The sequence below is a fragment of the Mya arenaria genome, chromosome 3 (assembly GCF_026914265.1).
Source record: "Mya arenaria isolate MELC-2E11 chromosome 3, ASM2691426v1".
Classification (NCBI taxonomy): Eukaryota; Metazoa; Mollusca; class Bivalvia; order Myida; family Myidae; genus Mya; species Mya arenaria.
Window position 1 is genome coordinate 32,883,467 of NC_069124.1, and position 13,846 is coordinate 32,897,312.

Here is a 13,846-nt window from a genome sequence, read left to right on the forward strand (position 1 = left end):
TTCAGATGCCATTCTCTTACAAGCACCACCAATTCCGTCGCACACGCTCTTACCGTGGCCAGCCTCAAAATAATCCCATGAGGCATCCACCCCGAACATTTCTTGGTGTTGTGTTACTAAGTGAAACACATTCCTGTTGCGATATTGAGATGACGAGGAATCGGTCCAATAATGGACCATCTTAACATTTGGAAGCAATTCTTTTACAACAGGCATAAGCCGGTTGATGATAGCAAATACAGCAGCTGTGTTGTGGTTGTTGACATCTGAAATAAAAGACAGGTTTTTGTGTTCAAGAGTCCCATTCTGCTTAAAGTATATAACGACTGGATGGATCGTGACTGATGTTGCATTAAACGCCGATTGTATCTCGTCTGTATTCTGGCACGTGTAATTTTCGGCAAATCCATTTGGATCAATGCTCTGTTTTCGGGAAGATTGTTTTTAAGTTTGTGTAGTGCAGTGTACTGATTGTGTACCCTGGAACAGTGTTCAAGAAATTTCTGGAATTCAGCCAACATTGTATCTTTAAACTCTTCAAGTGGTTTGCTTTTCTTTACTACTCTCATTCTTTTTTTACCATCTACGTCTACCCTTTGCCATTCTTCGTATTCTATTTCCTCTGATGATAGATCCCCTATCTTTGTCTTCATATCTTCATATGTTAGCATACGACTTACTACTTCAGGATTCGGCGATATATCTAGGTGATAGCACCTGAGACTCTTCAACTTCAGAGCCATGTTCTGATGAACTGTGCAAAGGCATGTGTTTCTGGACAGCAGTGAGGTGAGTTTTACATTCTTTGGTCTTAGTTTGCAAAAGAACGAGTAAGACACCTTTGATTGCGGGTTCTCTGATTGAAATTTGTCATGTAAGTTATGGAGATAATCATTTAAAATTCGTGTTTGAATTTTCTGGCCATTTACTTTGGTTGCATCTTTCTTCCCTGGCATACATCTGCTAACATCATCTCTTCGAAAAAACTTCTCTATATTTTCCCTGTTCTTCTTTCCTTCCATTGAGCATCTTATTATCTCTTGACGTGTCAGAACTTTTGCTGTTTCAGTACTCAAACCTTTTCGGCAAATACCTGTCTCTTTGTTAAATATGTTCATGCATCTGTATTTTTTCATTATCCGACCACTTGCAATACTTTTGATGTTCTGTCTATTCTTCAAGGCTCTGTTTTCTTCCCTTGATGCCCGCAGTTCGCCAATAAGGCAGTTAGTAAGTGTCATCTTTCTAAACAACTGTCTGTGTGCTTTCGATCTTTTGGGACTAATTCCGGCTTCTCTAAGCTCAAATAATGTCTTTGATTTTGGTGTACTCGCTCCATTTGGGTTCATGTTGTCATTTCCTGTCTGCTTGTTTCCTGCATTTGTGTTAGGGTTTTTATACATTCTTTGCCATTTCTTCTGCCATCGCTTCTTTGCCCTTTGTTCGGTCTGAAGTTTGTACTTGAGTTTACTTATTCTTAGTTTTGCTCTGGCCAGGGATTTTGCATTCGATTTTCTTGTTGTTGAGGATTTTCTTTGACTGAATGGCAGAGCAACATAAAGTTTACTGTTCGAATTGCTCCTCAAACTTGTTCCAGATGTAGAGGCTATTGGTGTTACTGGTGATTGTTGTACCCCTGAATTGCTTGTTTGCTGCTCTCTTTCTTGGGCGTTTAGTTCTAGATTCCTAGTAGCTTTTTTCATTCTATAGGTTTTACAGTAAATTCTATTTCTTTCCAACCGTGTTTTATGTTCCGGAATTGTCAGTTCTAGCGCTGTTCTCCTGTTGAGCTTTGCGCGTTGTCGTTCTCTTCTCAGAAAACTCGGATCGGTTTTCTTTTTCTTCTCCCTTTAGGCTTTTTGTCTTTCTGCGTTTGTTTTCGACATAGCGCCTTAAACAGACAATACAAACACATGAAGCATTAACAACAGAAATGCACCAATGATTATAAAAATGTGTTCATCTATGTTTATTTAGCTGTACCACGAATACATAGAATGAGCATGGTACAGTTCAAAATAACTTATAATTTTTGTTTGAAACTTATCCCACAGGAACACCTGCTTTTAAACTGCATTTGTTTATATATAAAGGGCAACAACTCTGTAACTACAAAGGAACATAATCAAATAAAATCCCAGGTACACAACTGCATAATCAAAACATCAATGTCTGGATTTTTCATTACATTATATAGTATCATCTTGGTGTTATATATGACAAAAATTCAATAATTTTGCTCGGACGGAAAGACAGACATACGAACAGATGAACAGACAGAGGCATATATATCTGTAATTCCCATAATAATAGACAATATCACAATATAAACCCTTAAAACTGTAACAAAAATATATGAGACAGATACGTTACACTTTTAAACAGATACGTTACAACGACCAGAACACCGGAATTAATCATCTTTCAATCTATGTCGCACAATACCTTATGTCTCAAAATGTTATTCAATTAGTCTTTTAACAGAAACAAAACAAATCAATGATACAAAAGTCGAATTAAAAACGTGACATACTTACTTGTGAAGTCGGCATATTGTCTAAATCAGCATCCTCGATTTTACCTCTATATGGTTTCCATTATTTAAACTCTGAATGACGCAAGTGTGACGTCATAAGAAAAACTACATCTGGTGACGTGACAAAAATGTTTATTATACGGATTGTTCTTAAAATGCAGGTACTGGTAACTCTTGAATCTATGATGTAACGTATCTGTCGTTTGTAACGTATCTGTTAAAACATTTGTTTTAAAGGAGTGAGAACTTTGTATTTAGTACAAGAATCATTTTATGTCAATATAACACAACTTCTGGTTACACTTTATGGATATAAATGTTAATTAGTGCCTGGATATATGCATTGGTTAAAATATATGCAAAAATTGTCGTAACGTATCTGTCGTTTACTTTTGAAATCTTCCAGCGTAGCATAAAAAGGCTTACATTTCGTTATCCTGTGTTGACAACGTTAAATTTTGTTAACTATTTTGCTATTGTATGAAGTTATATGATATAAATATGCAATTTAAATAGCTATATTTTATGTTAAAAGTTCCCTTACCTGTATGTTAAAACGCCGTAAGGTATCTGTTGCAAAAATCGCCGACATCATAAAACTCGACACTACACGGATAATTTGGAATTATATACTCATTTATGTGTATTTTTGCTCAGTATGTGTCTAACTCGCATGAAAGATTTATAAATTGGTGTATTTTTTTAGATAAAACCAAAGATTAAATGGGTACCTTTTTATGCACCCCCGATCACCGACAGCCAAAATGAGATATTTTTAGATATTAAAGGGTATTTTTTTTAAATATAGGAGTAGTTAGACCTACTATTATGAATTCTCCTATAGGATGACGACCTGGTTTATCGAAATATACATAAAAATGTATATTATTCACAAAAATACAAGATTTAACCCATTGCCGACACGATTATTCAGTATTTGGACCTGTATATGGAGAATGAACGATATGCTTTAACCCGGAACCCTGCTAAGAACAACTACCCACTTTTAATACTAAACAATTTGTACGTGAAGGATTTGCCATATCAAAAATCTAAAAAAAATCCGTCAACGTACAATTATTTGGACTAGCCAATGATGGTGACCATTAATATGCAATATATTCTGTAGTCTAAAATAATAGACGTGTTATACGGGATTCTTCCAATCCCTAACGTCTAAACGGGAATGTGCAAAAAACGGGGGTGTTTTAAAAATATTGAAATTGTTTTAAGTGAAGTATTTTATGGTTGAAATTGATCATAAGGAGTTAAATTCATATTTTGCCATGTAAGTGAAATGTTATTTTGCACTAAACAAGCATTTAATGCATTAGAACAAGTTGTTTACCTTTCTAATAAAACGAAAGTTGACTGACACAGATAACAATTATGCGAAGGGGAACAACTCGATACAATCGTAATAACTCGGCCTCCTCCGACAAAGCTTCGAGATAGACCTCGTTATACAATCGTAACAACTAGGCCATGGCCGAAATGTTCCGAGCGATTTAAAACTGTGCCCTGAAGCCTTGCAGGTGCCCTTCATGTATATATCGTTACGTTTTGACAGAATGAAATGAAGAAAAGCCGTCAAACTCATAATTATAAGTTGGATATTTTTTGTGTGCGTACGGAACTAATATAAAATAACATTATCTGGTAATATTTCTTGTTTTTATGATATTTTATAGACGCTATATGCTTTAACCCGGAATCCTGATCGGAACAACTACCCACTTTTGATACTAAACAAATTGTACGTGAAGGATTTGCCATATCAAAAATCTAAAAAATATCTGTCAACGTACAATTATTTGGACTATATATTCTGCTACATAATTATTAGGCTGAAAAGAAAATACATCGGACCCTAACAGTTAATAGCTGCCAACCCTGTTGATTTATCTCAATTTCTGAAGTCATAATATCTTTTTGTTTACTCCTTTTATTAACAAATCGAGAGTTTAAAAGGTGGACGCTCTCTTAAGCGACTACATATTTACATACATGTACGTTCAATAAATTACATTCCAGTACAGTAGTGAATACTTCGCGCAATAATTACATTTTCTTATATTGACAGTTATCAGAAATGCATAATATACTTACTTTACTCCATGAAAACCATTCTCCAATCTTCTGTTTCAGCTCTGCGTCCTCCATATTACTCACAGTCAAAAGTGAAAAAGCTAGTCAACACCGTTAAATTATCAAAATTGTTGATTTTAAAAGGTCAAGGTCAGCTTGGATTTCGCCAAAACGGCATTGCGTAGAAACGGTCGTATCTGTGTCGGTTTGCAGCAATAGATGAAAAAGTGCCACAATTGTTTTTCTGGCGTAAATATGTTTTGACGCGTGTATATAATGATTAATTTTCCAAATACTTGAATTTCATTTTAACACAGTTTGCAAAAAAAATCCGATTTTGATAGACTGGTACCCTATGTTACTTTATTGAAAAATCTTTTTGGAAAAAAGAGACTGAGGGTACGGTTGGGTAAACACTGGCCGGACCGGACTAGTTCTGGCGGATCCGTGGTCTAGTGGTTACACACTTTACTGTCATTCCAGAAGTCGCAGGTTCGATTCCACGCCACAACACTTAAATACTAATCGTCCTCCGGGAGGGACGTTAAATGGGGCCCGGGCATTTGTGACAGTGTCATACACTTGTGCACGTTAAAGGACCAGGGTAGCTCTAACCAGGGTTATATTCTGTCCGTGCACTATGTTCCAAAAAATAAAATGACTTACAATCTTATCGGAGCATTCGCTGAATGGGCAAGGCCCAAGTGCGAGTATAAATAAGCTTACACATCCACTTACACCAATTTCGGTATACAAATATAATTTGATAGAAAGATAACACATTGAAGTGATTAATAATTTAAATACCTACAAAACAGAGAAATGTGTATTAATTTTGTGATTTGAATCGGAAATGGTTGTTGTTGTTGAGTTTATAAAGGTCTGCCCGCGCCCTATAATTTTATGGTTGCATTAAGGCTTGACATCGTCACATCCACAAGTGTGACTCAAATAAAATTTTGAAGCCAAAGGGGGAGTTTTACGCCCATCGGTTAATGGGATATTCGGAAATGGTCCGGTCCGGCCAGTCTTTATACCGAACCGAAATTCCGAACGATTTCCGGAGATTTCCGTTGGTCCGGAATTGGTCAATATGATTTTATCAAGGTCTGCCCGCTCCCATTGGCTGCATTAAGGCTTGAACCCGCCGTGAAGCCATCACGACTTTAATTGTGTGTAAACGACAGAAGTGACAGCAATTTGAAGTCAAATTCAGACATGGAAGTCTTGAAGAAACAGAGTGAGCTACAAGAGATCCGGGTGTGATACCCTAACTCTTTGAAGAGACCAGAGTCTTGGTTCATTAACGTGCTCTGTATAAACCACTTATCCAAGCACTACCCTTTAGTGCCCAGCGCCAGACAAGGGAGCTACCTGTACCAACTTTTAACGTCTTTCGGTATGACGCGGGTTCGAACCCACGACCTCCCGCTACGTTAGCGGACGCCTTAACCTCTAGGCCACGGAGACGGTTCTGAATTGGTCCTGTCCGGCTAGTCTTTTATACCCAATTTCGGGGAACCAGACTTGGACTTGAGGGTTCAAAATGGCTAGGATAAGGAAAAGGAATACTACTGGACAGTTGCAGAATTCCGAATAATAACTTAAAACAGTTGATAGTGGATAGGCATGCATTTTTAACGAAATACTTTCGAATTGTTATAACCGGGAGCCACTGGTACCAACTTTCTTGTAAATGGTACATGTATGAAAATATATACATGTAGGATAAGTTTTCAAATTGAAAATCTAAACATAAGTTTTACTTTTTCAAGCTTTTTATTAAAAAGGTTCAGAAAATAGAAATCTATAAAAAACAACAACTACAAAATCAACAACTCATACCCATAACAACCGCACAGATATACCAAAGGAGAAAGACGGTGAGTGGAGAAAATATAATACTAATCATTTTAAAGAGACTGGTCCGCAGATTTCTTGTTTCCAATATTTAAAACAAAAATGGAAATACATTTTATTTCCAGCCTAGTTTGATTTAAATGTTAACATTTTGAAACCAATCATATACAATATATACAAACATATGAAAAACACTATCTACAAAAAAATAAAGCAATTAGTTCATAATCATGCTATCATTATGGTGAAATAAAATTACATTTAACATGTTTTGAAGCTTAGTTAACCAATCGGGTTTAAAATTACTTGTAGCAAATTCGGAAGCAGATATGTACAGAGGTGTGGTTTTTCCATTTATTGGGCAGCGAATCAACCAAACACAAGCAAGCGCGAGTCATTAATATATAAGATGTTTCAATAATTTATAAAACAAGTCTAGTCTTGTTACCACATCTGTTTTTAAGGACTTAACCGAAAAATAAACTCAAGTTCTTAAAGTTGCTTGAATAATGTGGTTTATATTAATAGTTATTTATAGAACAAAAAAGAAAAACATTGAAACCAATTGGATAAAAAGGGGCTTTTTTTGCGATTTTTCATGAATTTAAAAACTTTTGATTTTTTTTCGATTTTCGGATTGCCGCAGCCTTCCTTTTTTATGGAAAGATATTTGACCACATTCATTTTTTTCATTAAACTCATAAAATACGGCAAAAAGTGAAAAAAAAATCCCCATTTTCACCTTTTTTTATCAAGTTTTGTGTAGAAATAGATCACATAATTAAATATATGCACTTTTTATTACAAAGTCTTTTACTAAGCATTTGATTATTTCATAGATTTTAAGCATTTAAACTATTTGTTATAATCGTTTGCCAATTTGCGGAGCTGGAAATGAAATCTTCGTGGAGCTACATCTTTGGTTTCCGAGTTTTAAGCCATTGGTAGCTCTTTGGTTGTCCGGTTACCGCACTCGCTTCTCACCAATGCGACCTGGGTTCAATTCCCGGCCTGGGCGAATGTGAGTTTGGTTAGTGGTCACCAAGCCGGACAAGTGGGTTTTCTCCGGGTACTCCTGTTTTTCCAACAACACATGGCCACACTCTCGCGCAACATCGTGCCAACGAGAGTGACTTAGTTTAAGCTTTCATAGCTTTCTTCACAATCGTTGTAAAATATATAATGTTTAAACTATGTTTAAACTTAAGCCATGGGTAAGTGGAGAATTTATCACAGATTTTGACACATGCTTAACTATATCATATATATCAGCATGATTTTCAAAGTCACATATATACGTATACTTCGATAACTTGAAGTCGAAACTATTAGAAAACAAAAACATATTTCAATAAACTTAGTTTTGATAAGAACATGTATATACACGTCTAGACTGTACAAAACTGTTAATTTAAGTTGACATCTTGATTTCTTTAACGCTTTACACATCATTCCATCTCCGTCTTTTATTCTTCAGGCTGCAAAATACTAGCATCTGAAAAAAATAACACAGAGACACATAATCACAGGCGAATTAAAAAAACCCGCACAACAACTTTTAATGATTGAATGTCCACAACATATGTCCTTTCATACTTTAACCTACATGCTATTGGCAGTGATATCACTAGTCTTCGTTATTTTGTACGAGTAAAACACATAAAATCGAACCCCGTTGGCTCGAACTCGCTTGGCTCGACTTCATCGATGGCTCAAACTGGATTTAAAGGACCGATTTATTAATACTGATTGTCAAAATTTCCGCTTGGCTCGAGGTATTTTCGCAAGTCCCTTAGAGTTCGAGCCAACGGGGTTAGACTGCATACGTTTGTTTTCTTGATAACAACGTAAACAAAGTTGGAAATGATGTAATCTCCATGACGTGGTACAAATTCCGAAATAATCTCTATTACCTTTTAAATGTTGTAATTGTTTTTTCAGTCGTTGAATTTCTATGGCCTGTCGTTTGACGTCGGCATGTAGACTGGAACTTTCTTCAACCGTTGCAAGATAAGCGTTCAAAGCGTTCGCTATGTTTTCTAAAAAAGAGATATAGGGGATAATCCGCTCGTTCATTTTCAACATCAGCGGTTACTTCCAGTTAAACTTAATCCGGGACTTAATTAACTGAGCAGTTACCTCAAAGAAACTATATATGAGAACCGACTGAGCGATTACCACCAAGTTAGCAAGATCTGAGAAACGACTGTGCGATTAAGCAAGATCTGAGAACCGACTGAGCGGTGACCTCACACGTCATACGCGAACTAAATTAGTGGTTACCATGTAAACTTCATCTGAGAACTTACTCAGCGGTTACTTCCGACTAAACTACACATGAATACAGATTAAGCGGTTACCTCTAAGTAAACAAAAACTCTAGAACTGACTAAGCGGCAGACTCCAAGCTTACTACTTCGAACAGCTGGTTAAACTACTTCTTCCAAGTAAACACATGAGAACTGAATGAACGGTAAACTACACCAGAGAACAAACTGATAGCAGTAACCTCAAGCAAACCACATAAGACAACAGACTGAGCATTTACACTGAGTGCTTACCTCCAAGTTCCAAGAAGGACTCATCTGCAACCACCTGTTGTATCTTTTGCTGTAGAATCATCTTTGTATGCGCCAAGACCACCGGCTGTCTTCGGTACTCTTGTTCTAAAACATAATACTAGGTATACAAATATTGTTTCTTCATACTCTCTTCGGATTGTGTTTGTATCTTCATACTATGGGATGGTGTTTGTTCTATTAAAGTATGTTCGGATGGTGTTTATTTCTTCAGGCTATGTTCGGATGATGTTTGTTTCGTCAGGCTATGTTCAGATGGTGTTTGTTTCTTCATACTATGGTAGGATGGTGTTTGTTATATTAAAGTATGTTCGGATGGTGTTTGTTTCTTCAGGCTATGTTCGGATGGTGTTTGTTTCTTCATACTATGTTAGGATGGTGTTTGTTTCTATCAAACTACGTTCGGATGGTGTTTGTTTCTTCATACTATGTTAGGATGGTGTTTGTTTCTATCAAACTACGTTCGGATGGTGTTTGTTTCTTCAGGCTATGTTCGGATGATGTTTGTTTCGTCAGGCTATGTTCAGATGGTGTTTGTTTCTTCATACTATGGTAGGATGGTGTTTGTTATATTAAAGTATGTTCGGATGGTGTTTGTTTCTTCAGGCTACGTTCGGATGGTGTTTGTTTCTTCATACTATGGTAGGATGGTGTTTGTTTCTATCAAACTACGTTAGGATGGTGTTTGTTTTTCTATCACACCATATTCGAATGGTGTTTGTTTCTACCCTACCATGTTAGGATGATAAAATGTTAGAATGGTGTTCAGACTGATATTAAAAAAATCACCGAGAAGCAATATCTCTTTGTTTCCCTGGACAATGAAGTATTTGACTTGTCAAGTTAAATTAAAGACAATGTAAAAAACAATTGGCAAATGTTTTCAGTTTGGTACTGATAGAAGCCTACCGTAAAAACGTTTGAGATCGGCAATGGCAATATGAAGCTTTGATCCTGGAAGTGTCTTCAGGTCGCTCAGCAAAGTAACCCCTTTCGTAAAACACTGAAGCTCCGCTGTAAAGGAAAAACGTCACATTAAAACCGACATATTTTCAAGACATTTTGGAAATAAAATTACGGTTGACCTAAATGAAAACATTACGTGCATGGTATGACATAATTTTCCTGCGGTTACGGCTTAGATCAAGGGTGGTATTCTATATTCAACTTAAGTTAATCATATGGTCATACGTCATTGAGTTCATTCACTCTATTGGTCAGTTATTAATAACAAGCAATCCGATTAGCTACATCGTTCTTAGATCCAATTAAGACCCATATTAAATAGCAGCCCAGGGGTGTAAAATGCGCATTGTCTAATAGAGGATTAAACACACGTAATTTGATGATTGCATTGGAAAATAACTAGCTGACACTTACGATAAAAACAAGACGATGACAATATAAAACACAAATTCAAAGTTAGGGCATTTATTTTTAGCACATACTTAGTGAAAAAGAATCACACAGTAAAAGTGCACGTCTAAACTCTTTATTGAATGCATTGTTCTTTAATATGGTAACATATACCTCTGCGTACTACTTAGAATGTTGTCTGGGCAAAGTTTTCATGTCCTGCTTCGTGTTCATGGTAAGAACTTCTGGAGACCATTTTTCGAAAGTGCTTTTAATGCGGCACTTTCACAGATTGATCGTTTTGTCAATTTTTTAAATTGTTTGTCTTTGATTGAGCCAGTTTTTGCAAATATGTCTTAAAACCAGTGATGTAAGACTGCCGACTATATATTAGTCTATATGGGATTGCAGTTTATCCTATTTACGTTCGAAAATTGAGTTTTTATGGCTAACTAACGCTTTAAAAATGAAATTATATTTTAGGCCGTTTACGAAACAATTGAGATCTGTAAATTATCTTATATGACTAAAATGAAAGATTTGATGCCAATACAAATATAATTAAATAAATAAAAAGTGTCAAAACTGACGATCTGAGAGAGTTCAGCATTAAGATGTTTAAATTAACACAACGCAATAGGTCATGCGTTCGAATGGATTTTCGCTAACATGCATTTTCTGTTAAAAGTATGGAAATGCTTTGGTGGCTATCCCATTTTTCCATACAGCAGTCAACCTCAAATACATAATTATAACAAAGTGGATTCGGAACACCTCGGCCATTTTTTCCCTCGAATTCAACCTCGGGTGTAAATGGACGGTTTGCAATCCGAAATCTATGCTGTAAGTAGATCGCGTAGTATTTCAATATAGCAGTACAGCCTAAGGACTTTAATTTGAAGAATCTTTGTTTATGCAATAGTACACTTCACTGGGAAATCAATTTGAAATTAGAAATACAATTTATGGTTCCAAAATAGATCGTACAATCCTACTTGGATAACTGTGGCAATTCTAGAGCTAATACATGCAACACAGCTCCGACCTCGCGGGAAGAGCGCTTTTGTTAGCCCAAAAGCAATGCGTCGCTCTCGGGCGGCGCTCCTTATGGTGACTCTGGACAACTTTGTGCCAATCGCACGGCCCTAGCGCCGGCGACGTATCTTTCAAGTGTCTGCCCTATCAACTTTCGATGGTACGTGCTATGCCTACCATGGTGATAACGGGTAACGGGGAACCAGGGTTCGGTTCCGGAGAGGGAGCATGAGATACGGCTTATTTGTATTTCTAAGTTCAAATTGATTCCCAGTGAAGTGTATTGTTGCATAAACAATAAAGATAGTCAAATTACACGTTTAAACATTATAACTAATTAAAATTATCATTATCAATTTTACAAACTTCTTCAACTAATGCACGGTCCGGCATACATCCGAGGCTGTTTTCGTTGGAAATCGGCCGAGGTGTTCTGATTGAACAAAGTGATCATGTATGGAAGCGTATATGGTACTTTCTGATAATGTGATCATGTATGGAAGCGTATATGGTACATTCTGATAATGTGATCATGTATGGAAGCGTATATGGTACATTCTGATAATGTGATCATGTATGGAAGCGTATATGGTACATTCTGATAATGTGATCATGTATGGAAGCGTATATGGTACATTCTGATAATGTGATCATGTATGGAAGCGTATATGGTACATTCTGATAATGTGATCATGTATGGAAGCGTATATGGTACATTCTGATAATGTGATCATGTATGGAAGCGTATATGGTACATTCTGATAATGTGATCATGTATGGAAGCGTATATGGTACATTCTGATAATGTGATCATGTATGGAAGCGCAGGGTTCCCCCTGCTATTACTTGACTTTATTATAATGCATCATTGTAAATATAATATATAAATTATCCTTTAAAGCTGCATTTTTCTTAAACCGTTAGTAACCATAAAACGTTGATTTTCGAACGGAAATATGCAAATCTGCGATCTGATCTTTTGTCATCAATCTTTTATCATTGGTTTGCAGATATTTACGCAAAAAATTGCTCTTTCCAAGACAAAAAATAAAAAAAGTTGTAAAAACGGTAAATCTGTGAGAGTGCAGCTTTAAAACCAATGTAAAAAAAAACATAAATGAAAAAAAGTGAAGCCTAAACAAGTCTTCTATGACGCGAATATAAAACAAAACAAGAATACATATATTCCCATTCAATCCTAATGAAATAATATCGCAGCTTTTTGATGTATCTGATTTTAATAAGATTGCCCACCTTCCAGGTTGCTTTTGGCTTTTCTCAGAATGCTTATAACGGTATCTTTCTCTGGGATGATGTCGTCATTCAGTTTCTGGATGACGTTCGCCTGCAACTCGCACTGTGCTACGTAGTTTTCGAGGTTCGTCCGACACTCGCCGAGCTCGTTCAACTTCTGGCCAAGTTGTACTGCGGGGCAAAATATGATAGATGAACAATGAAGTTCGTTTGTGGTATGCGACAAAGTACACTGGGTGGTATCACGTGGTGTCACGTTAATTAAAATGGACGAATAAAATGGCCGCCAAAATCGTCCCCTCGATAAGCTCATAGTTGTTAAACTAAAATAATCTGCAGAATAGGCGCAGAATATACCCGCATCGTTACACACCTATTAAACTTACTTGAATTTTGTTTCCGTGAGGTTGTCTTCGTACATGCATGAAACACGATACAGATGGTTCAGCCAATGTGTGAACATAATTGAAATCTGTTTCAAGTTTCAGAGCTCGACGAAGAAAAAAAACACAAATAAACGAAGAGCACGTGAGTAAATGGTGTAACTATTTGACGGGTATTCTGCATGCACATTCTGCACGTCCAGTAACAATGAGTATAACCGAAGCGACGATTTTTGCGGCCATGGTGTCAGTGCAATGCAGTGGAAATACGGTGTACATGTTCAGAAGTGAAGAACACATGTACATATTGTTACGCTATTTGTATATTATGCTAAAGAGATATCATCGTAAAGAACACTAAAATGGATCGACGGTATGTCAGCCGCGACAGTGCGTGCTTGTTAAATACCTTTGTAATTGTCAATTTCCTCCACTTTTTCTTTAAGTGACTTCTGTCTATCTTCACAAGCTTTCCTGAACGTGTTCAAGTCCGTTTGTTGCTTCACACATTTATCTGAAAGCAATTTAAACTCATTTAATTTATCACATGGAATAATTAAAAAGTGATTCGGGCTATAAAATCTGTCACACAAGAGAGGCAAGTAGGCCATAGGATAACTGATTGGAATGAAGTATATCACTATATCTTCGCAAATACCAGAGTGATTTAATCACGTGACTTAAAAGGGTTCCCACATGGGTCACCAAGGGTCACCATTTGCGCAAGTTTCAGCGTTGTGTCGTTCTAAAAATTT

General features: G+C 36.5%; 2 protein-coding genes across 4 annotated transcripts in view; both read right to left on the minus strand.

The window, feature by feature from the left end:
- Positions 1 to 4,779, minus strand: part of LOC128227938 (phosphopentomutase-like) — a 31,076-nt gene extending 26,297 nt beyond the window's left edge. The window contains exon 1 of the mRNA XM_052938899.1: positions 4,646 to 4,779. Coding sequence (XP_052794859.1) covers positions 4,646 to 4,699 — 54 coding nt within the window. The 5' untranslated portion in view covers positions 4,700 to 4,779. The remainder of the gene's footprint in view (positions 1 to 4,645) is intronic.
- Positions 4,780 to 6,395: 1,616 nt separating this feature from the next.
- LOC128226980 (E3 ubiquitin-protein ligase TRIM39-like) overlaps positions 6,396 to 13,846 on the minus strand; it is a 30,800-nt gene continuing 23,349 nt past the window's right edge. For all 3 annotated transcript variants that reach the window (XM_052937121.1, XM_052937120.1, XM_052937123.1), the window contains exons 7-12: positions 13,501 to 13,605; positions 12,709 to 12,879; positions 9,973 to 10,077; positions 9,046 to 9,150; positions 8,398 to 8,523; positions 6,396 to 7,979 (exon numbers count right to left, since the gene is read on the minus strand). In XM_052937121.1, coding sequence (XP_052793081.1) covers positions 7,951 to 7,979; positions 8,398 to 8,523; positions 9,046 to 9,150; positions 9,973 to 10,077; positions 12,709 to 12,879; positions 13,501 to 13,605 — 641 coding nt within the window. In that variant the 3' untranslated portion in view covers positions 6,396 to 7,950. The remainder of the gene's footprint in view (positions 7,980 to 8,397; positions 8,524 to 9,045; positions 9,151 to 9,972; positions 10,078 to 12,708; positions 12,880 to 13,500; positions 13,606 to 13,846) is intronic.